The 22,894-nt window shown below is 38.5% G+C and overlaps 1 protein-coding gene across 4 annotated transcripts in view; it reads left to right on the top strand.

Annotated features, from left to right (window-relative positions):
- Positions 1-2,724: 2,724 nt before the first annotated feature.
- LOC149153449 (transcription initiation factor TFIID subunit 7-like) overlaps positions 2,725-22,894 on the top strand; it is a 102,900-nt gene continuing 82,730 nt past the window's right edge. Inside the window, exon 1 of one of the 4 annotated variants that reach the window (XM_089438672.1) lies at positions 2,725-2,922. Coding sequence is in view for 1 of the 4 variants with exons in the window: in XM_089438671.1 (XP_089294797.1) it covers positions 15,635-15,671 (37 nt within the window). In the remaining 3 variants the exon portion in view is untranslated. The other 3 variants (XM_089438673.1, XM_089438674.1, XM_089438671.1) reach the window with 3 other exon arrangements.

Genomic DNA, 22,894 nt, shown 5'->3' with positions numbered 1-22,894 from the left:
GACGGCCAAGCAAGGAGGAGAGTTGGTGACAACGTCCACCTGCGCTGAACTGAAGAAGGCAATACTAGATGAAGTATTGTCCCTTGACACAATTATGCAAGCGTTGTACTCCAAGTTTGGTATCATGCATAAGGCAACTGTCCATCTCAACGAATGGCAGCAATGATGTGCTAGAAGAGCATGTATCTTGGCGAACTTGCATGCTACTGTTGATTACATGCAAACATGGACGATGAGATACAAGGGAGCCCCGCTTCACTTGCCTAAGATGATGAAGGCCAGTGCAGTTGAGCTGAAGGCACGTATCCGGAACTATGAAGAGCTCCCGCAGCTCATCTCTAGTATACAGGCTTCCTATACACATGTATTCAAGAGTATGGATGTTGTGGTGCGTGCACATGCGATCCCATCTATTGGGACTCTCACCTAGGCGAAGACAAAGGCATAAGTTCGATTAGAGCTTGACTCGTACTTCGACGAGTTGATGTGCATTGCCACCAGCCCAGACTTGCCCATCAGTGCAGACATCATGCACAAGTATGTTGTTGGTCCGGCCGCATTGAAGACAATGATGCACATGCTTTTAGATAAGTTGGACAAAGGAGCCCAAGTAATGTACTCAGATGCTATGGAGGCAAGAGTCAGGTTCTAGAAAGATGTCACCTTGGAGCACACAGACACCATTGCGGACTACCAATCTTGGCATCAGTACGTTACTGTTGATCATCGCCAGGATGTTGAGGAGTTGGACTTCAATGGTCGTCTAAGTCATAGTGATGTCTAGCATGGCTTGCTCAAGTTATTTTGTCTCACATGGGTACATGTGCATTGTAATGTAATGTCTTGTCAAGTGTAAGTCAAGTGTCGATAGTTGGATGTAACAGTCATAGAGTAGATGAAGAGTCATGAGGGTAGATGAACTGTCACAAAGAGGAATGTCAAGGGTCACCCCACCCTTTGCTATAAATAATCCATCATAACTCATTGTAAAGGATTTTGGTTAGCCAAGCTTCCAATAGGACTATCTTAGAGAGAGCTTGGACAGTATTGTAACAAGCCTTGGCTTCTCCACTGCGCAGAGCTAGTACATCTCTTTGGAGGAGCAAGTGGTTGTGGCTGTAATGTTCCGCTATCGGAACTAGTTGTTGGACATGGATGTATTGTATGATTGGAACTTACACTTTTTAATATAACAAGAGCCAACACGTTTCATGCTTATGTTGTATTGTATTTCAACGATATTTTTACTCTAAATGATATATGTATCTGTTTGCTTACGCATGCATATATAGCTATTTTTGTGTATGTATGCATGAATCTTTCTGAAATGTGTTGTTGGTTTAAGCATCACTTTGGATTGCTAGCTAACTTGCCTTCCATGTTGTGATGCATCCTTGCTCGTGTGTTCCCTTCTTAGCTTTGTGCTATCACAGGTTTCCAAGGGGCGCACTCATCTCAACCCCCGTGTGTTAGAACCTCTCATGTACCTTCTTTGGCTCAATGCATATGTCACACCCTTACTACCAACAAAGTTATCTTACTTGCCTCTGTGTGAAATTGCGGTCAAGGCATTACCGTACGACCCACTGCTGGGACTCCTATACCAAACGGTCTGAGGTCTAATTGGGACTTCTTACCGGGGAGATCCCCTGAAATGTTGGCGGGTCCAGCACCGTCAACACATACACAAATGCAATTGTCTATATGTGAGACTTTTTGAAAAGTTTTCCAGTTTATTTTCCAATCTATTTTGCTTAAAGTCTGACATGGATTCATTGAAATGGAATGAAATGATATTTTAAGGTCCACGAGACTAAAAATAGTCTATGAGACCATTAGTTCCCTATTTTTCGCTCTTTGCAATTCAGTCATTTTCTGATTCAAATTAATAATGAGCTGACCCAACCTTCCAACAATCCCCTCGCTAAAAAGACAATGCCAAGAAACTGATGCTAACATGTTTTCATAACTTTTTTTGATGTCTTTGAATGCATCACATTCCAAAATGAAATGTTTTTCCGATTCCATAGCCCCAGACGTGCAAAATGTACACACTCTTTCTTCCCAAGCTTCTTTAGGCCTTTTCCACCGTCCCGTTTCACACTGAAGTGGATGTGAGTTGGTCCTTAATTGAAATCACAAGTTTCACGAATGAACTCTACACAATCGAAATACCCGATGGACTTTTGACGGTGCTGAATCCATATATGTAATAAAAAACCAGTTTAAATAACATAAATCAAGACTTGACCACAATTCTTTTGGCAAATTCCAACCAAAAATTAATTAAACTACTTGTACACTAATACTCCACACAATATTTCATATAAATATCTATGAACATATATTGTTGGTGGGATTTCAAATTGGCAAAAAATGGAAATTCCAACCAAAAATCAATTAAACTACTTGTACACTAATACTACTCTTCACAATATTTAATATAGATATCTATGAAATATTGTCGGTGAAATTTCAAATTCCCAAAAGTCGTAGTCTAACCATTATACTTATATTATGTTTATTTTGTCAGAAAGCTATGGATATTCCGATCATATTTTGAAAAAATTCGGTAGAGATTTTTGTAAATCCAAGTTTAAATTTCATAATTTTAGGTGTCCGAAATTTTTTTAATGGTGTTGAAACCATTTCCACCAAAAAAAACATGATTTAAACACTACATCTACAAGATTTTTTGAAATAATTCTGCCCAAATTCCAACCTTTGACAATTCGGGGCAATTCCTCGCCTACCTAGACGACTCGCAAAATGGACATTGGAAAACACATGTATAAATTTCTTCCACGGTTCCAACAACCTTTACACACAGCCCAATCTTCGCCGCTTAAGTTAAACAAGAAATTCAGGTAGTCGTTCCTGATAGTAATTGAAGGAGACGGAGATTTCTATTTATACATCCAGGTTCAGACCTTCTCCTTCGTATTTGTTGAATGGTTTTAGGATTTGATGAAGGTTTTCCATTATCCATTTGATTTACACTATATGAATCATTGGTGGAATTTGGACACTGCAAATTTACTTAGGCCAGGAAAGATATGTAGCATTCGGCTGGTAAAATAACTTTCCTATTTCCCAATTAATATGATCCAGAATGCGGCCTCGTTTAGATTTCAATCCCTATGTATTAGAGGGCGAATGCGATCTCTGGATTAAGAATTGATTTTGACGGGCACATGGTTTAGGTTTTGTCGTGTGGCTTTTGGCCAAGAAAACCCTAAAAATGGTTGAACGGTGGGAAACCAGTTATGGCGGTGCCTAGATTGACACAGTCAATAAAATAGAAGAAAGATAGAAGATTGCAGTTAGCAAATATTTAACAAAAGTCCCTTTTTAAAGTTGCATTGAGAAATATACTCAAGGATTGGGGTTACACCTCATGACACAAGTTCCTTTGGTAAATTTATATGCCAGATGCAGCGTCATCCCTTGTCATGTGTTTGCGGGATACCGCAATGAAAATAGAACCCTGGTAATTGGCATTGTTGATAATATACCAATCAATGGAAACACTTTGCCGGAAGAAACACGTTACCGCATTAGAGACAAGTGTAATGGTTGAACCTCCTTTGCCCTCTCTCCAATTTGCCTAAATCTGGAATCTGGCAATGCAATTTTTGCTGAAATTTACCAGCCAACTTGCCCAAATCTGGATTCGGGTAATGAAATATTTTGCGGAAATTTACCATCAAGTCGACTTAAATTGCAGATTTGCATTGCACGAATGGATTCAGCATCCGACGTGATCACTTCACATAGTATAACATTCAACCAATGAAAACACCCTAATAATATTTTCCTTATACGCGTTTCTCTTCTCAATCTACATTTAACCAGAGCCAACTATTTATGAGTCAGATTGCAATATATTTTGGTTTCAAAGTTCAAACTAGCATAGATCCATCTATATCTCTGTTCTATTAAGCACAGAGACAACGTTACAAAAACCAGGTGTAATCCACTTGCTAGTTAAAATATTAGAGTTAGGATCGATCTAGGCGAGTTCATTTTTTATATTTTTAACTAACATTAGAGATGGGATGTCAAGTTTTTTGCCATTTTAATTTAGAAACTTATTCTACACGACAAATCTCATCCACTGCGAACTGTAGGAACATCTAGTGTCTCTTGGTACAGCAATAGTAGATGATGCATCTTAGTGTGGGCAGTGCAATGAGAATGTGAAAAGCTTTCTGAGGGAAATACCTCTATCAGTATCGTTCAGAACTGTATCCGGGACTGTTGACACTTCTAACCTGCTAGGAATTTGGGATTATGCAATCAAAGCAGTGGTGGTAAGCATTTAGCAACCACAAATCACTGAACTTAATATCCGCGGTAATTTCTTCTATATTTCCTTATATGGATGATTCTACTTATTCATAGCTTTATGTGGACTTGGAGTTTTTGGAATAATTGCATTATTACAGCTGATTGCAGTTAAGATGTGGACATATCAATATAGGTCTATTTATATTTGATTGGTAAAAAGATGTCTTAATTATCATTCAGTACTATTGACGTAACAGGGTAAAACGTTTATTAATCAAAGTTTATACATTGGGAGACAATACAACATTAGGGAACGTCTGTAACTGTCTGTGCTAACTTAGCAAAACATATGTTCTCAAAGGACACTATAAGGCACTACTCACAGAATCACATTTTTCTTCCCGATGCTTCCAGGTAGGGGCTCCAAGAGGTAGGCAGTGTGCAGCGACATTCCACCTACTCGATATGTTGGACTCCAAGAGGCAGTGCAGCATTTGTCAGTGAGACCCATGCAGAGTTGTCTTATGGGGTCTTTGACTTAGTTCACGCGGGACCAGTAGGCAGCCCCATTTTACCAGCTCCCAGTAGTGGGCCACCTTTTCCAGCGAGAGAGACATCACCCAGACCAGATCCATCTCCTCGGCCGTTTTTCCATACAGAGTTTCTTTCCTTCAGCCTTGGATGGTAGGAGAGGTTCCCTCTGAGAGGAGGAATTACTCTCTCCTTTGTCTGATGACAAGTCCTTGGAGCATTGAGGCCTCTTTGTACTCGGCTCTAGAGCCATTGTATTTCTTCTTCTTTGGCATTGTGATAGTTGTGCTTAGGTGTTCTAGATTAGCACGTATTCTTGTTTTTATGGGAGTGGCCTTTGCACTCCGACTTTGTATAACCACTTATGTATTGAGTAGTTCTGTTGACCTACCTTTGGTCGTTTGTTGGACATCAGTAAATTTATCTCAACTTATTAGAAAGCCTTGGAAAACCCTGGAGTATTTCTCCTCATTTTGAGGATGGTACCTAGGGTAAATTCTTAAAAGGTTGGTCAACAAGAAGGCTCAAAGTGGTTATAACAATATGCTCAATACGAGCTCAACATGTATGTGTGGGAATTGAACTGGGTGGGGATAATAATTCTTCCCAACCACCTAAGATAAACCCAATTGACTTAACTTATTATCTATACAGGAAAGTAATATTTGATATTACCAATCTCCCTTTAGCCAAAGATACATAGGTTTTTTGATACCTCCATAAACCAAACCTCTAACTGCTATGACTGCAATATTGACAACCTCGTCGGTCTTAAAGGAAAATTACCACACTGTTGTACTAATAGATCAAAAGTTTAATCCTGGCTACACCTCCTCCTGTACCGTCACTATTTTCCTCACTACAACAGATCTCTATTTGCCTATTTGCAATAATTTCACCCATTTGTAGATCATTAAATATGCAATCTGGTCACGGTTAGCTGCATCCTTGCAATGGGTCATGCAGGATTTGAAAATGTCAAATGGAGTCAGTGCTTCCTGTTATTGTGCTGAGAGGTACTCTTCTGTCCTGTTATGTAAACATTTTGACTCAGTAAAATTAAAAAAAAAAAAAAATTATAATAAAATTGATGTAAAATAGTCAATTTACTATTGGCGATTTTTACCAGCCTATATATATATGTATGTATTCTACCAGCTTAGATTCATTTTAACTTTGGATCTAGCAAGCACCAAGAGGGATCAAATCTCTTGAGGTGCAAAACTCTTTTAGGACTTGGTAGATCCAGAATTAAGATGGATCTAGGCTGGTAAGGGTAAAAGAGCTTGCATTTGCAAAAGCTAATAACAGGCAAATGCTCAATGGATAAGATGAATAATCAGTTTGGACTTTGGAATAGTCCCTATGTCATGAAACTTGGTCATGAAAAAACATGTTTGAGAGGTTCTCTCAACCACAGTCTAGATTGGATAAATGAAAAAAGAAAAAATGAATGCCGTGTGTATGTCCAATGGTGTACTAACTATGTGGGGCATGTGAATATTAGATGAATCAAACATGATGATTGGGCATCTTCAGGCAAGTATTGCTTGAAAAGGATATGAATCTTGTTAGCAGCTTCCCTAATAATGATTAAGCTTGTGACCTATGCATGCAATTTAGATGAATCATGAGACATTGTGGTAAATGCAGAAGATGCATACTTACGTGAACTGTCCCAAGAAACAATTTTCTTTAAAATATTGCCTGAAAATCTACAATGTATTGCGCTTTGATTTTGTTGCTAACAATGACCCGAGTGAGTTCTCAAGGGTTGCATTTAGCAAAATTTGTTTCGCAACACAGTTCTTTAGTAAAATTTTCTGAGTATTTGTATAGTGACTCTAGACTGAGTTTCAAACTTTCAAGGGTTAAATTTTGCAAAAAATTGCATAACACATTGTTTACTAAGGCCTGTTCACTTGTCTTCACTGTAAGTGTTCTTAGACATCTTAGACATGAAATATCTTGCACAATTCAATAAAGTGGTCATTTCAACTTTCATATTACAACCAAGAATTGTGGTTTCATACCAATTAAAGCATCATTTTTAAGAGGGGTGGAGAAAAACAACTCATAACTAAAAGATCCAGTACTATAGTTGGTAGCTGGTCAAGGCAGGGTTCTGTTCACATTCGAGTTTCATAGCATATTTTTCAGTCAAGCTATGTGTTCTCTTCTATTAGCCCTGTGAAATTCATTGTAGATAGTGGAGTTCCCCTGACAGATAGAGAGTGAGACTAAGAGGGATAGTGGGAACCGGTAGATGGGATTTGCAAAAAGAATTCATGCCTATGTGAAATCCTTGCAGATGGTGGAACAGATCACAATAGTCAACTCTTAGTAGTTTTGAAAAAGTTCTAACATGTTTGTCTTCTATTCTTTTAAATTCATGGTTCTGATCACCTTAAGGCTTATACTGACTACAATATCTATCTAATCTGTAATTACTTACTTGCCAATGTTTCAGACTCCCTAAAATCATATGTTTCTATGGTCATTCTTTTTCTTTCCTTGAGAGTTTCTGGAGTCAGATAATGCTTGTGCTTATGGCACTAAGGCATACTCTTCTATAAAACAAAGAAGGATGTTAGGATTGACTTATACAATTGAGAGTCACTTGAGTCATTATGATGACAACATTATGCAGACCTTAAATCCTTAAAGATTGTATAAGAATTGTAGCTATATAAACATGTATGATTTTCTGTTTCATGAAATATTGGTGAATCAAATTGCATGATAGGTCCTATTACCCACCAAAAGTGGGTAACCCACAGTAGAAATTTTTTATCCTCATCTGACGGCCAGCCAACCAGCAGGCCTACAATGGTCTTCAGATAGCTTTATGTCAGAGCTCTCCACCTATTGCTTTGGTCTCTGTTCTCTCCCAGCTAGCATTCTTCTTGAAGGAAGGTGGGTCACCTATCAACAAGTACTTTAACCAATTTAACAATCATATGCTTTCATTTAATGTTAAGGGGATATTAATATGAATTAAGCGGCAAACTGGATGATTGACCATTGCTGATTGTATCCTTGTTCCTACACTTTGCTTGGGAGGTTAGCCTTTGGCCTTAGTCCAGTGGGACCTCCTCTAAGGCCTTATTGAGGTGCACTAATAGGGGGCATTGATTGATATAGTATGTCCATGGTAATCCATGCTTACCTAATGTAAGTGAGTTGTTTACAAATCTTGAGCTAATAAGACATTTTAAGGTAAGTCTTGTGTGAAGTATTTATGGGCCCTTAACATTAGATGTGGTTCACTATGATGCTTTAATGGTTTTGTGTCCCTAATGATGTTGATTTCACTTGATTTTGAGAATTTTGTTTTAGGTGGTATTACACATATAGTAGAGATCCCTTGAGGGATGGCTTGACTCCACTTTGACATATCCAATAGGATGTTTTGTCTTGTTTTGAGAGCAGATCTGATGTTGTAGCCCCAATGTTGCCCCCTAGATATGAGTGTTGGGCATTGAGCAACTTCCACATGGTTTCTAACCTCTTGGTGTACCTCTTGATGCTAAATGTAGAGCTTGAGAGCCAAGGCATTGGCTTATTTGATGATGCCTAGATGGACTTAGATTGGCCCTAGGTTGGCCTTGACCCTGTTTGATGGACGTTGCCTTGTTCGAGAGCCTAGATGAGGATGGAGATCACTGAGATGATTTAGGAGGGTAGGCACACCATTCCTTGATACCAACGCTTGATCTATAATGTAACTATATTTGGTCTTCATAATGACTTTTGTAATCATGACATTATATATTTTATATAAAAAGAGAAATATTTTTTATTTATTAAAGCATGGATTTCATGCTTTAAGTCTAGGTCAACGCATGCTCTTCATGCTTTTAGGGCTTGTTGAGTCAAAGGAGAATTTTTGTCATGTATTGTAGTGCTATTTGGAATTGTTGTAACAAAATAAAATCATTATTTTTGAGTCTAGAAAGACATTTTGTCCTCCAAGACCAAGTTGACCCTGCCAAGGAAAAGTCGGCCTAGAAGAGGCCCTTTGACCTATTGAGAAGTGTATATATATAGCATGAGACTTCGATTCACTTGGAGACACTTCACAAGTTCAGGAAAAAAGGAGAAGTCAAAGTGAAGGAAGAAGGCCTAAAATTTGATCTTTCTGCCCACAAGTGTGAGAGAATTAGGGTTTTTATGCGAGTTGCGAGGCTAAGAGTTGTAGGGACAAAGTTTTGGCAGAAGCAAACTTTGAAGAGTTTGACCTTCGTTGACCTTGATAGACTCTGACTTGTTTGGAAAAGATCTTATTGGAGTGTTGACTTGGTGCTTGGGAGGAATATTTACTTTGGTCTTTGGGTCTTGCAGGTCTCATTTTGCTTTGATTCTATAAGAAGAGAAGTATTCTTTTTGGGTTTTCTCCTTGGAGGGGTTTTTCCTTGGCTTGGATCCTATATCTTGTATCTTTGTGATCTTCATGTTTTTGGTAATTGCTTGATGAAGAGCTAAATCTAAAAGTAATAAAAGGCCAACAAATATCACAAGTAATTATCAAGTAAGGAGAATCAATTCTAATCTATAGTACTCCAATCTTGTGGCAAAACCTGTAGTATTCAGAGAGACCTTTCCAACATGGAGATAATATGACCAAGTTACGACCCCGGGAAGTTGGTTGCCCCCCAATGGGGCCTACAAACTCTTGGTGTTACATCTCCTGGGGTTAGGGTTTTCTCATGTTTTCCAATAATAAATAGGCCCTTGATCTTCATTGTAACACAGTTTAGAGGCATGTAGCCACCACATCTCTTCTCAGAGATAAGCTATCATCGCCGGAGCTATCTTATTTCCATTTTGTTTGTAAGCATAGTTCAATATTTTTCTATTAATGAAATGAAGTGTTTTTCTGCTGCATCTCTGTATTTATGATTATATTTGTAAGATGTTGCGTTCTTGTCTAAATTCGGATCATGGTGTGTGAGTGCTTACTTGGTGCGAAATTAATGATGCTTAGAGGTTATGAATGAGCTTACAAGAAACAAACAAATGTTAGCCTTCAATGTTAAGACAAGCTTCTTCATAATAACAGTTAGAATCACTAGTGAATGAGTACTTACTAACCTTTAAGAAAACAATAAGCAAATCACTCTAGATCCAAGAAATGACAAGCATGTAAGAACCAAATATGATCAATGATATACTAAATGACTTGCCAAGTGGAAACACAAGTTAATCAATCCTTCTTATGATAAATTATTCAGTGTTATATCAGATCTAAAAACACTTATGACAACAGTAAGAAAAATGTGCTTACAGTGAGCTATTAGTGCAACAACTTATGTCAAAATGTGCCCAAAAATTTCCAAATGCCAAAACAAGTTTGCCAATATGAAATTATGAGTTTTTTTAGCCCTCTTAAGATGTAGATTCAGATTATATCAGATCTGATCACACTTTTATGCAGAGATATCAGTCATGAAATTATTAAGAATTATGCCCAAGAAACAATGCCCAATTTACCAAATGACTAGTAAATTTTTACCATGAATTTATTAGTGTATTTAGGCCACTTAGATGTGATTTTTAGGGCACTTAAGTATGAATTTTATCACTGTTATGAATGATTTAGAGAGCTGTAACAAACAGTGAGGAAAATGGAGGGTTTAGAGATCAAACCCTAGGCTCAAGCTTTGAAGATTGCTTGCCCAAGTTGCCAAAATTTTTTCAATGTACTTGGCACTTGAAAACACCAAACTTGAGTGAATTCATCCCTGCAAAACCCACCAATATTTAGTCCAAAATTTCAGAGACCAACCAGGGATGGGGGAGAGGCAGATTAGGGCAAGAAAGGCTAATGCTAGGCCTAATAGGGCTAGTGTTAGGGTTAAAGAGGCCTAGAAGGCCTAGTGGCTAGGGGAAGAGGCCAAAGACGCTGACACAAGGGGAAAAGAGGGGGCCGAGAGGGTGGAGGAGGCAGTAGAGGGCAGGACAGAGGAGGCTGAGAGTGAAACAGGGCTAGAGAATCTCACGACATGCCCTTAGGGCTGCTATCTATGGTTTAGGAGGGAGGCAGAGGCCCTTTAGGCTTATGACCAGGCCAAAAATGGCCTTAAAAGCCCATGGTGAGGGCTAGAGGGGAGGTCGAGGCCCTTAAGGGCTTATGGCTAGCCTCTAAGAGGCTGAAAAGGGGGACGCGGGGGCAAGGAGGGTTGACGTTGAAGTTGGAGGAGGACGTTGGGCCTTATGGCCCTAAAAAATTTCGAAACCCTCGCCAAAAAATTAATTTGCTTAAGATCTTCAATTTTCCTGCAAATTCTTCAGTGGCTAGCCCTGCAAAGATTTGTAGAGGCTAGATCTTACCCTCAAGGGCCTAGATCTAGCTCTAATCCAACTATTTGCCTTTGATTTCACCTGCACAAATGAATTCACAAATACCCAAAACCCTAATATATACAAAAATTTAAAATAAATCCCAAAACCCCAAAACCCCAGCTACAAACAAGTGTTAGAAAATAAAATTATTTACAAAATTCTATTTTACAAATATATTTACAAAATATACATGTGTACAATGCTTTAGAGAAATTTTGAGAAACCATTTTTTTGTAATTTTTTGGTAAATGGCTAAATGTATTTCAAAAGATAAATACCAAACCACAACCTTAGCGAAGTTAGAAAAACCATAAAAATATTTAGGATCCAAACACAGTCAACCTATTCCCCATAGTTTGTGAACTTGGAGACCAAAGGTTGGGGAACTTGCAAACACTATATATTTTTTGAAAAGTAAACTGTTAGAACACACAATGAATCAGATCACGTAAGATAAGCCCACAACTTAGCAATAGAATGTTCTTATCACCTACCATGAAAAAACGATTCAATAAAAATTATAAAGCACAATATAGGAATGTCTGTACCCAACACATATCACAAATCAATAGATCAAAGAGACCATGAAATGCACCCCAAGGTCTTTATTATGATTATTCAAAATGTTCCCAGCAGGACAATAACTTTACATCAGCTTTACAGAGTTACATTAGCCAAACATCATATGACTTGAGACACAAATGACCTCTAATTTATAGATAAATCCCCCAAGTGGAAAATAACGGCTAGTTGGCTTGATCCCTGTCAAAATAATCTCGGGCATTGATTCTAGATATCTTATCAAGTAGGATGATACAGTTTCGTCTTTCGTCATCTTAATAGTCCTTAATTCATTCTTGAGGCTTGCTATTTGACCAATGTTATGGATGGTGAATAATTTTGAGAGAGCCTCATACATTTCTTTAGCGGAATCTATGTTAGATATGTATGGAATTAGGTTGTTCTTAACTCCATTCACTATTAGGTTCATAGCCAAGATTTTGGTTTCTCTGAACTTTGCTCTCTTTGCTTCACTTGTTTCATTTATAGGCTTCTTGATTTTTCCTTGAACAAAATCCAAAACTTTCTTTTCGAGGATGAGATCTATCCTCTTTTGCCATGCCTTGTAGATGGAAGCTCCTTCTAGTTTGTTTTTTCCCTTCATTGAGTTTGGCATAGTTTCTGTAGATAGTAGGCTTATTTTATATGATCCTTTCTCTTTAATGACCTTCCTTTGATCTCCTTTTCCTTAATAGATCTTCAACCTGCCTTTTTCTTCCGTCTTTACCTTAGCTCTGATACCATGTTAGAAAATTGGAAAGTTAGAAAGATTTTCTTATATTGATAATTACTTGTGATATTATTATGTTCTTATTAACTTCTTTATGTTCTTTCTTTATGTTCTTCTCATCAAGCAATCATCAAAGCAAAAACATGAAAATCAGGGACACCAGAAGTGGGCACTCAGCGCTGGCTAAAACCCCTTTATAGGGGAAAATTCCATCAGAACTCTTCAGTAAATTCAAATTGAGAGAGACCAAGACCCTAGACCAATAGACCTTCCTCCTCCACCAAGTCGGCCTTCCAAGTTGATTTAGTAGTCTCTTCTTATCCAATAGCTTCAACCCAACAACAACCCAGAATTTCGGCTTCCCAGCTATAGAACTTTTTTCCCCCAACTACAAAATTTCGGCCCAGCTTTAGTACTGCAGTTTTCGGCCTCTCCAACAACTTGACAACTTCACACATGTGAGAGAGAGAGAGAGAGAATTTCGACTTCATATGCTTGGGAGAGACCTTCTTCTCCTTCGCTATGTTTTACATTATGACATGGACAAAGACACTTGACATAGACCCTAGAAGTCTTCAATGGAGACTTTGACCTAAAAACAATTGACCCAAACATGAAACCTATGCTTTTAATAAATCAATTTGATTTATAATAAAATTTTCTTTTTCTTTCTTTTGACAAATACAATACAAAATGACTGAAATACAATTATGAAGACCGACACTAGTTACATTCTTCAACAATTCCTTGGGGCTTGTCAACACATGATCATGAACCAATACAATATAAACGATCTTTAATGTTCTCAACAAAGCACTTTTTTATTTTTCATAATCTCCTTCATTTTGTTAAGAGAATCCTGGAATCATGACTGTAGTAAGATAAACTAATGATGGAGATTATTTATGCTTCAGTGCAATGGTGTCTTTAGGCGCTACCATTAGGTCACTTGATGTAGGACCGTTGAATCCATGAAGGAAGATGCCCACTAGACTCTTGCTTTTAGGGAGTCAAAATGACTCGCATTGTGGCTACATCAGTTGATCCACCTGTGGCTCATCTTGATAGACTAGAACACATAGACTTTAACACACATCATCTAGACAATTGGAGGATTCAACTTGAAGTGATCTTTGCATTTCTTGGAGTCTTGAAGTGCCGTGACTGCTCTACATTGGAGGAATGCTAAGGGAGATTATGTGATCGACAAAGATTTGAAGTTTTTTTTACTGGAGAGAATTGAGACAGTACATCACATTATTTGCTTGACTAGTGGCTCTTTTGTCGGTCAACTGCATAGAGGAGGGTCATTCGACTGATTGGCGATAGTTTGATCGACTGACGTAGGGTTTGTTTGACCAATTTTTGACAATGGATTTTCCATGGCTTTAACTAACTAGAAAGTGTGACCAAGGAGGGTTTCAACTAACTAGAAAGTGTTAGTAAGGAGGGATTCGACCAAATAGAAAATTTGGTTGTCTTGTAGAAGCTAAATGTCAAATTAATTGAGGTCAACGATCATTGGATTTGCTCAACTTGACTATATATCCATCTATTGCTGTTAGTTTCGAAGAGGCTGTTGACCTTATCTCTTTTGATTGGCCATCGACCTTTTCAAATATCTTTAGGATACACCCAGTTGCTTGTGGACTTGCTAGAAGGTTTGACCAGAATTATGAAATCTTGTTGCCCACTGTAGATTGCTGAGCTGCAGGGTCTCTTTTATGTGTCTGAGTTGATCGATGACTTTTTTTAACTATACATTGACTAGACTAGATTTCTTTAGCTCCTTCCAATCAGATGTTGATTGGATATGCATGGCCCACTGAGGAGAGTTCGACTGAGTGCTGGCTCTTGTTTGACTAGAGATATTTTGATAGATTGAGGTGAGCAAATGTGGATTAACTATGTCGGTTTTTTTTCTTGTGGGATTCCTTGATCTCATGAAAATTATTTTAGTTGATTGGTTAGCGCTCTTGCTATAGCATTGGAGGTTGTTCTACCATTGATTATTGATCGAATACTCCTCTTTGAGTTGTTTACAATGGGTAGAAGATTGCAGGTGCTCTGTGACAAGAAGGCTGTTGATAAATTTTGTAATGAGATTAGTGTTGTCAGAACTAGATCAGATTAGACTGAACCAATCGATCTGACCATTTTTGAGGGAAATTAGCGTCACAGACTAGAAAAGGCTTGTTTAGTATCAGGAACACAATTTTTTTAAAGCAATAATTTGTGAGGGGGGAAGCTTAGCATTTAACCATATTCCCCTACTAATGCTATGCAATTAATGGCAATGTTAAAATCTTAAAAAAAAAGTGTCATTCTCCATTATATTTCCTTTTTGTCCTTTTACTTAAACTTTTAACATTACGAATAATTGATTCAGGATGTTTGAGAGTGGTTTTGACTTCATTGGATTTCATATAGAAAAAGTAGTATTTTAGATCCCACTCAAAATCTATCAGGCTTGACAAGTTTTTTGGGATTTGATGATTGGGGTAGCTGCAATGTTTCTATTGAATTTTCTCATGTACGAGAGTATGGAATTAGCATTTAATCAAGAGCACCAAGCCCCGCTATGTGCCTTGATATTAGTGACATTGATTGTTGAACTCTTCTATCATGACCCTAATAAAAATGTACCCATCACTCAAACAAAATATTGACATGACATGCTAAGCTTTTTCTATCTTAGTTTAATGCTTAGAGGGTGATATTGATGATGAAGATCCCAATATGGGCAATGGTTTTGATAATATGCAGGTATTTATTGTAGCATGATTTTTTTTTTGGATGCTAGAGGTCATCTAGGGCCTGTTTGTTGATATATTTTCGATTTAAAGATGGTTTGCACTGTGTTATTTTGGTCCTGTGCACCCTTACATGCTATATAAATCAGAACTTCTGCTATTTTGTGTATAAATGGTTTGGATTCATATGGATGCACATGAATATATATGTATTTGTTTAAAATTTGAATATTTTGTGTTTTTGGTTTGATTTTTTTATCAGTTTTGGTTCGGTTTTGGTCGGTTCTTGGTTTGGGGAGCTGCTGGTTTGGTCAATGGTTTAGTTCTAACAACATTGAATGAGGTTACTACCTTGTAGCCTATTGCTGGCTTATTGCAGACAGAGAATTCAGGATTGGAGAATCAACTGAAGGTTGAGGCTATCATGTTGCAGATTGCTATGGACGAGAAATTCAAGAGGGGTGATGTCCTGGGGAGAACCATGAAACTTTTTTCTAGAATCTTGCATACATATTTGATGGCAAATCATATCTTATTGAGGATCTGGATGAGGAAGTCAAAGTTGTCTCTCATCTAGAGAATGTTGGCTCAAAAGAGGAAATTTGTTGGCTGGAAGAGACCAATTCCCAACTTGTTTATTGAGTTTGTCCATTTGCAGGCCTCTATTGATGAGCTTCATGCATAGGTTGCTCCTCTTCAAGAAGTTACTGATAGTTTTTGATGAGTATCAAGCTTTGAAGGAAAACCATGATTCCTGGTTGTTGCAGCTAATTGAAAAATATCAGGCCGTTCAAGACTTAGACATTTGCAAACAAATCCTTGAGCTAGAATTTAGTGAATTTCAGATTGTTATTGCTATTGAGCTTCTAAGCTCACCTACTGATATTGCTTGTAGTCAAGCTGATTGTAAGACAAATGATATTGATGTTTCTATCGACTCACATGCTCTATTGGCTACTAATGTTGTTTCTTCTAGCTTTGAAAAATACACTAGGTACCGTGTCCTGACTACTGAGCAAAATGGGTTATACCCGAGGGGGACTTGGGAAAAATGGACAGAGCATTGCCATTCCTACTGCTGCTGAAGTGCAAACATCTAGAGCAGGTCTTGGATATGTTGTTGCTATTGACTCATTGCCTACCCCTGGTTTTATTGAGTGCAAGAGTGTCATTTGTTGGAATTGGAATTTAGACTGATTTTTTGGAAGAGTAGCCTCCTATTGATCATGTTGAGTAGATTGATAAGATGGCTGATAATGTCATTGTAGATGAAAATGTTACTACACCAGGGTTTGAGCGGAAAGAACAGAATGTGAACCATATCATCACCCTCATAAGAATCAAAGGAATTTACCTAGGAATCAAAATCACGGTAACTATGCATTCAAATCATTACAAAAACATCGTGAAAGGTTGAACCATGGACCAATGTTGACTATTAGGATTGCTTGTGGTTGGATTGATGGATGGCCTTGGAAGCTTTTGAGCAGGCGTTTGCAGACTTCATATTGTTTTGTACTGTTGGTCGTACAACCGTACATTGTTCTGCTCACTTGCTGATTGAATGTTTTGGAGTTGGTTGATCAAGGATCGACCAAGAATCATTATCGATTGGAATGTTCAGTTGGTATATTTATCGACCAAGAGTTTTGACTAAGTTATTCATTAACTAAGCTTCGATTACAACTGTTCCTTCAGTTGTGTTTAAGGTGGAATGTTTAATGATGACAAAGATTGCCTATGGTTGCTTGTTGTCTAGTTGATTGATTGACTGGACGATGTTTTCTCGTTGTTTTGTTGATTGGGGTTGTGCTTTTGAATAGCAGTTTTTTGCAACTTGTTTGATGAATTGGATGCCTGCCTTGATAGAATTTCATTGATAAAGATTAATGGTTGATGGTGACAATGTTTCAAACTTCTTCAAGTGTATTGCTGCACCATTTTTGATCAAATTTTGCAGTCAGAACAACTTAGCTGGGGGGAGGGGGATGTTGGAACCTTGGGTTCTTGTACCCTCATCTTGTCAAAATATTATTCACCATGTCTACATTCATATTTTTAGATCCCTTTTCAGTGTTCATGGACGATTACAATAATACGGCCACGAGGTTGTTGGTTTGGACCACATCCAAACCTTTTTATAGATGATCCCTTGGATTGGTCTATCATTGTGGGATCATGGAGATCATTCATGCTTCAGTGCAACAATGTCTTTAGACACCACCACTTCTCTTGAATTCATAATTCTCCTTTGTGGTTACTTGCCTATCCCAACATAAGGTAGTTACCTTGAAGGGCCAAGAAGAGTTATTCCTTTTATCAGATCTTGTCAGGCATGTTGTTGCAAAATATAGCAAATCCAGTGAAAAGGACTCACTAGGTGAGTGGCCAAACCTTATGACAATAATGAGGAAGGACTGCCATTGTAACCTCAACGACCTTCCTCCTACTGTTTAGTAGGATTTCAACCGCAAGGGATGCTTCCCTATGTCACCCATAAGATATTCTAATACTAGGGCCCAAGGTGACCTATTTTGAAGGTCTAAGGATAGATTGAGGGCTTGGTAGGGCCTAATATGACCAAGATATTCAAAACTAGGGTTCAAGCTCTTTAAGGTCAAATCGTTAACAAGGATGCTATAAGTTAGGGTTTGAATGATATTCATTATTAGGGCATGTAATGGCATATAACAACTTAAGAAAAACCATACAAACAATATTCATCAGGAAAGGAAGAAGGGTTTTCAATAGACACTAGGGCTAACTCAAGCAAACAAGTTTTAGGGCTGTTAGAAACTTCGATGTGTACAAACAACAATAATTTAAGGTGACATCATCCCTTCTAGGGCTTGCAAGGCAACCTACAATGCGAGAATTTGTTTTTAGAGGGTTTGTATAGACTAACTTGCAATTTGGAGGCACTTTTAAGCAATAAAACAACATTTCTATACACAAATCTGAAGCGAAACCCTAGTGGTTGTACTAGCCATCTAGGAGAGAGAAACCCTATCCCAACATAAGGTAGTTACCTTGAAGGGCCAAGAAGAGTTATTCCTTTTGTCAGATCTTGTCAGGCATGTTGTTGCAAAATATAGCAAATCCAGTGAACAGGACTCACTAGGTGAGTGGCCAGACCTTATGACAATAATGAGGAAGGATTGGCATTGTAACCTAAATGACCTTCCTCCTACTGTTTAGTAGGATTTCAATTGCAAGGGATGCTTCCCTATGTCACCCATAAGATATTCTAATACTAGGGCCCAAGGTGACTTATTTTGAAGGTCTAAGGATAGATTGAGGGCTTGGTAGGGCCTAATATGACCAAGGTATTCAAAACTAGGGTTCAAGCTCTTTAAGGTCAAATCGTTAACAAGGATGCTATAAGTTAGGGTTTGAATGATATGTTGGAATTTCTAATTCTAACCTATTAGAAATTCTTCCTCCACTATCTGGTTTATTTCACCTACTTGTTTAATTACTTAACAAGTTATTGAACCATATAAATACTGAAAATAAACACAAGTACAGTCTCAAAATCTATAGATCATCAGCTGAAAGAAAACAAACACACAAGTGACACCGTTATTTTTGGACAAATGTCCCCGGAAAAAACCAATGCGGGAAAACTGGTGCAGCTATTTAGAGGGTTATATTATTATGCAGTCTTTCTGAGTACAACTGGGTGCCTAATCGGCTCACCCGACAGAGAAAAATACACGGCAGCAATACCTCTATATTCGGAAACAGGTATTCAGAAAACCTGTCCCACGAAACCCTCTCCGACACAACTGAAGCTCAGCGCTGGCCCTTCTGGCCTCTGCCTTAGCCTCTTGCTGACCTGCGTCAGCCCTCTGAGGCACTGCGCAGCCTCTGGGACCCTCTGCGTCACTCCAACAGCCTCTGCGTGGATGACGCAGTCCCTCTGGCCTCTGCGTTGTCTCTGTTGGGCTCTGCATAGCCTGGACTGGCTGCTGCTCTCACTCTCTCTGCTTCTGCGCTGGTCTCTCAGTACTGACTTTGCCTCTCTGCTTCGTACTCAGTGCCTCTCATTGTTGATCACTGATTCAACTTTGCTTAGCAAGCCCGCTCTAGCAAAATGAATGACTGATCACTTTGGTGTGTTCTCCAAGTGACCCTCAAGCCTCTTCTTATACTTTTTTCGTTGGTCCTTCAACGACCGAGATTAAATCTCTAATCAACGGCTAAGATTAGATTTGGCTTGATCCATGACTTTTGGAACCTTCTAACCCAGTTTTATATTAATACCCATTAATATTTTATTTTTCCTAAGTTTAGATTTAGGAACTCCATAAAAAATATTAATTATTTTAATATCTCCCAAACCCAGTACAATCTGTCCAAACCATTTCTGGGTCTTGGAGATCTCATGTGGTTTAGCCTCTCCACCAATTTTCATGGCTAGAGCACATCCAAGGCTACCCCAAATCAACATGATATCATTATTAGGGCATGCAATGACATATAGCAACTTAAGAAAAACCATACAAACGATATTCAACGTGAAAGGAATAAGGGTTTTCAATAGACACTAGGGCTAACTCAAGCAAACAGGTTTTAGGGCTGTTAGATGTGTACAAACAACAATAAATTAAGGTGACATCATCCCTTCTAGGGCATGCAAGGCAACCTACAAAACTAGAATTTGTTTTTAAAGGGTTTGTATAGACTAACTTGCAATTTGGAGGCACTTTCAAGCAATAAAAAAACATTTCTATATGCAAATCTGAAGCGAAACTCTAGCGGTTGTACTAGCCATCTAGGAGAGAGAAAGTTTAGGGGAATTTTATTTATATTTTGAGGTGACCAACACACTCCTTGACCAAAGCCTTAACCTACAAGGGCTAATGGAATATTAATGGAGCAAAATACCAAGGATTATGATGGAGTAAGGAGGGATGCTCTAAGGCATCCACTCTTCTAAAACCCTAGTTATTATTCTTGTGAGGGGTGAAATTAATCATAAGGTTTGCACATAAAGAGTTCTCTTATAGGCTATGAAGAAGACAATCTTACATACAATTATAAAGCAAAGTTTCATAAATAATAAGCATTTTGACATCGGACAAGAGAACCCCTACTTTCAACATGAAAGCATGCAAAATACCAATAATCAACAATAAAACTTACAAAATCTTCTACAATAGCACTTCTTTCAATCCCAGAATAATGTCTCCAAACAAAAGTCACATCCAGTAGCAAGTCACATCCATAGAAGATCACATTATGCCCAAATAGCAAAAAAATAGTTAGTTTGTACTCTCTTTTAGAGAGGGCGAATTATATGTGTGTGATGATGAAAATAAAAGTGAGGGGGAGGTTGTATTTATATGAGCCTTCTCCCACTCACTTTACAAATAAAATTACTAAGAATCTCTATTGACAATTTCACTTTGAGTGTTCCATAAGAAAGAGGATACAATCCAACCTCAGCTAAAAAACAAGACAAATATGCCATAAAATCCCACACGTATGGGAATAAATGCCCCAAAAGTATGATGTCACCCTTGAAAAGAGCTCAGTAGGGCATCAACATATGAGACAATGGCTAATGAGTGCTCCATACTCCAAGAAGTGTCTCAAGGATGATGTACAAGCTATCAAAAGTCACTCCACGCCAACACATCATGCTTGAAGGTGCCCTATGTCAGCATCAAAGGGGGGAAAGGAGTGACGCGGTACTAAATAGCTTAAGTGTTGGGGCTCCATGTTGATGTACAAGCCCTACCTTGTCATCTCAAGGATGGCCATCATCATCTAGACTTTAGATCAAGTGATGCCCATCAAATAGTGTTAAGGCCAGTCTGGGGCAACCTGGGTCCACTGGGCACATCATCAATATCTCCAACACTAAGCATCATGGGCTTAACATTTCAACATCTGGGGGTCCCTTGGGGTGCAAGCATCATGTGAAATCATTAAATAGACCAATGCTTTGCTCTGGGTAGGCAAAAGTGCACCATCATTGTCAATCTCTTTCTCTACACTGGATAGTACAGCTTTTGCAACTTTGTTGAGGAGGTGGGGCAATCACCTCAAGAAGCCTTTGTTGATGTGATGTGGACCACCTGACAAAACCTTTTCAAGATTGAGTGCAAATCAACAATCATTAGGGAAAAAAATAATGGATGCATCATAGTGGACCATACTTAATGTTAGGGGCACAACTAGTACTTCATACAAAGATCACCTTCAAATATATAACTAGACCAAGTCTTGTATAACTGTTCCCTCTCTTGTGTTAGGGATATCTTGATGGATAACTCTATTAGGTGTTTTCAACTCCCAAGGGGAAGTGATAGGTCCCAGGTTAACCCATCAATCTATAGGTGCATATGTAAATGGTGGTAATGGAGTGGGCATGAGTTCAAAGCAAGGTGCCATAGCTAGGGGACCAGCTAATTGTGGTCCAACATCCTCAATGTTTAGATGTAAGGAGGGAGCAATCGTGGAGGCATGAGTTATCCCTTTCCTCGGTTTGCTTTTTCCACCCCTTTGGTCTGCCTTTTACTTCTTTATGATAATGCTTTGATATGGGTGCATAGCTCAGGAGACCGAGCTTTCATTTGAGAGATTTAACATTTTATCACTCAGCGGGGTTGGGACAATAAAAGGGTTCCTTTTTATCTGTGGAGCATCAAGTGCTCTAGGAACTAGGTGATTGCTAGTGAGGGGTGGAGCTTATGTTAGGCTTTTGTTCATGCGCTAATTTTTGTCACAGCCATCTTTTGCATTTCATGTGGCTTTCTTTGCTTTTAAGTTTCTTTTAGCTGCATCAACCTCTAAGGCAATGCTTTTTGGCCCAACCCAAGGATGAGGATGAAGAGGTGCCAATTCCATGACCAATGACAACCAACCCAAAGATTGGATATGGAACAGGGGGAATGCTGGAAAGTGGTAAGTATGGAATATCATGAGCACACTGATATTAATCAGACTTTCTCTAGTAGTGCCCTTCCAATAACCCTAAGGCCTTAAAGGAGATCCCACTGGTCTAGGATCAAAGGCTAACCACCTCACCTAGGTGAAGTGAAGTAACAAGAAGACAGTGAGGATTGGTCAATCATCTGGATCACCCCTTGATTCATATTAGCATGCCCCAAAACAATAAGTAAAAACACATGATTACGAAATGGTTAAAGTACTTGTCGATGGATGACCCACCTTTCTTCAAAAAGGAATGCCAGATGGGAGAAGGAAATATGACCGGAGCAAGATCTGGAGGGTCCATGGCATTATGTCAAGTGCTGATCAATAGGGCTGCTGGCTGGCTGGCTGTCCAAGGAGGAGAAGAAATTCTCCCATGGGTTTCCCACTTTTTGGTTGGTAACATGGCTTATCCCAACACTGATGAAGAATGCTGCCTTGATCATTCTGAGAGATATTTCTTGCTACAGGTGTCCTTTTAAATACGCATTGTAAATAGACCTAGATGCTTCCACCAAATTACAACTGTAGCTCCGAAAACCCTCAGAATGGATGCACTATTCTATGACATACAAGGTGTGTATATATTATGTTATTCTTTTCACTTAATAAAAAAAATGATTGGTTGGCCCTAGTGGCTGTTGTCATAGGAATGTATCATCCCTAAAAATTATTAGAAGACGTCGGCCTTTACTCAAAATTTTGCATTTTATACATTGATATAATGCCTTCTTAAAAA

The sequence above is a fragment of the Pinus tabuliformis genome, chromosome 9, assembly GCF_031772625.1.
Source record: "Pinus tabuliformis cultivar Carrire ecotype Pingquan chromosome 9, CPIR1, whole genome shotgun sequence".
In the NCBI taxonomy this organism is placed as follows: Eukaryota; Viridiplantae; Streptophyta; class Pinopsida; order Pinales; family Pinaceae; genus Pinus; species Pinus tabuliformis.
The sequence above is the reverse complement of the archived record's forward strand: the minus strand, read 5'-3'. Positions and strand labels throughout refer to the sequence as shown.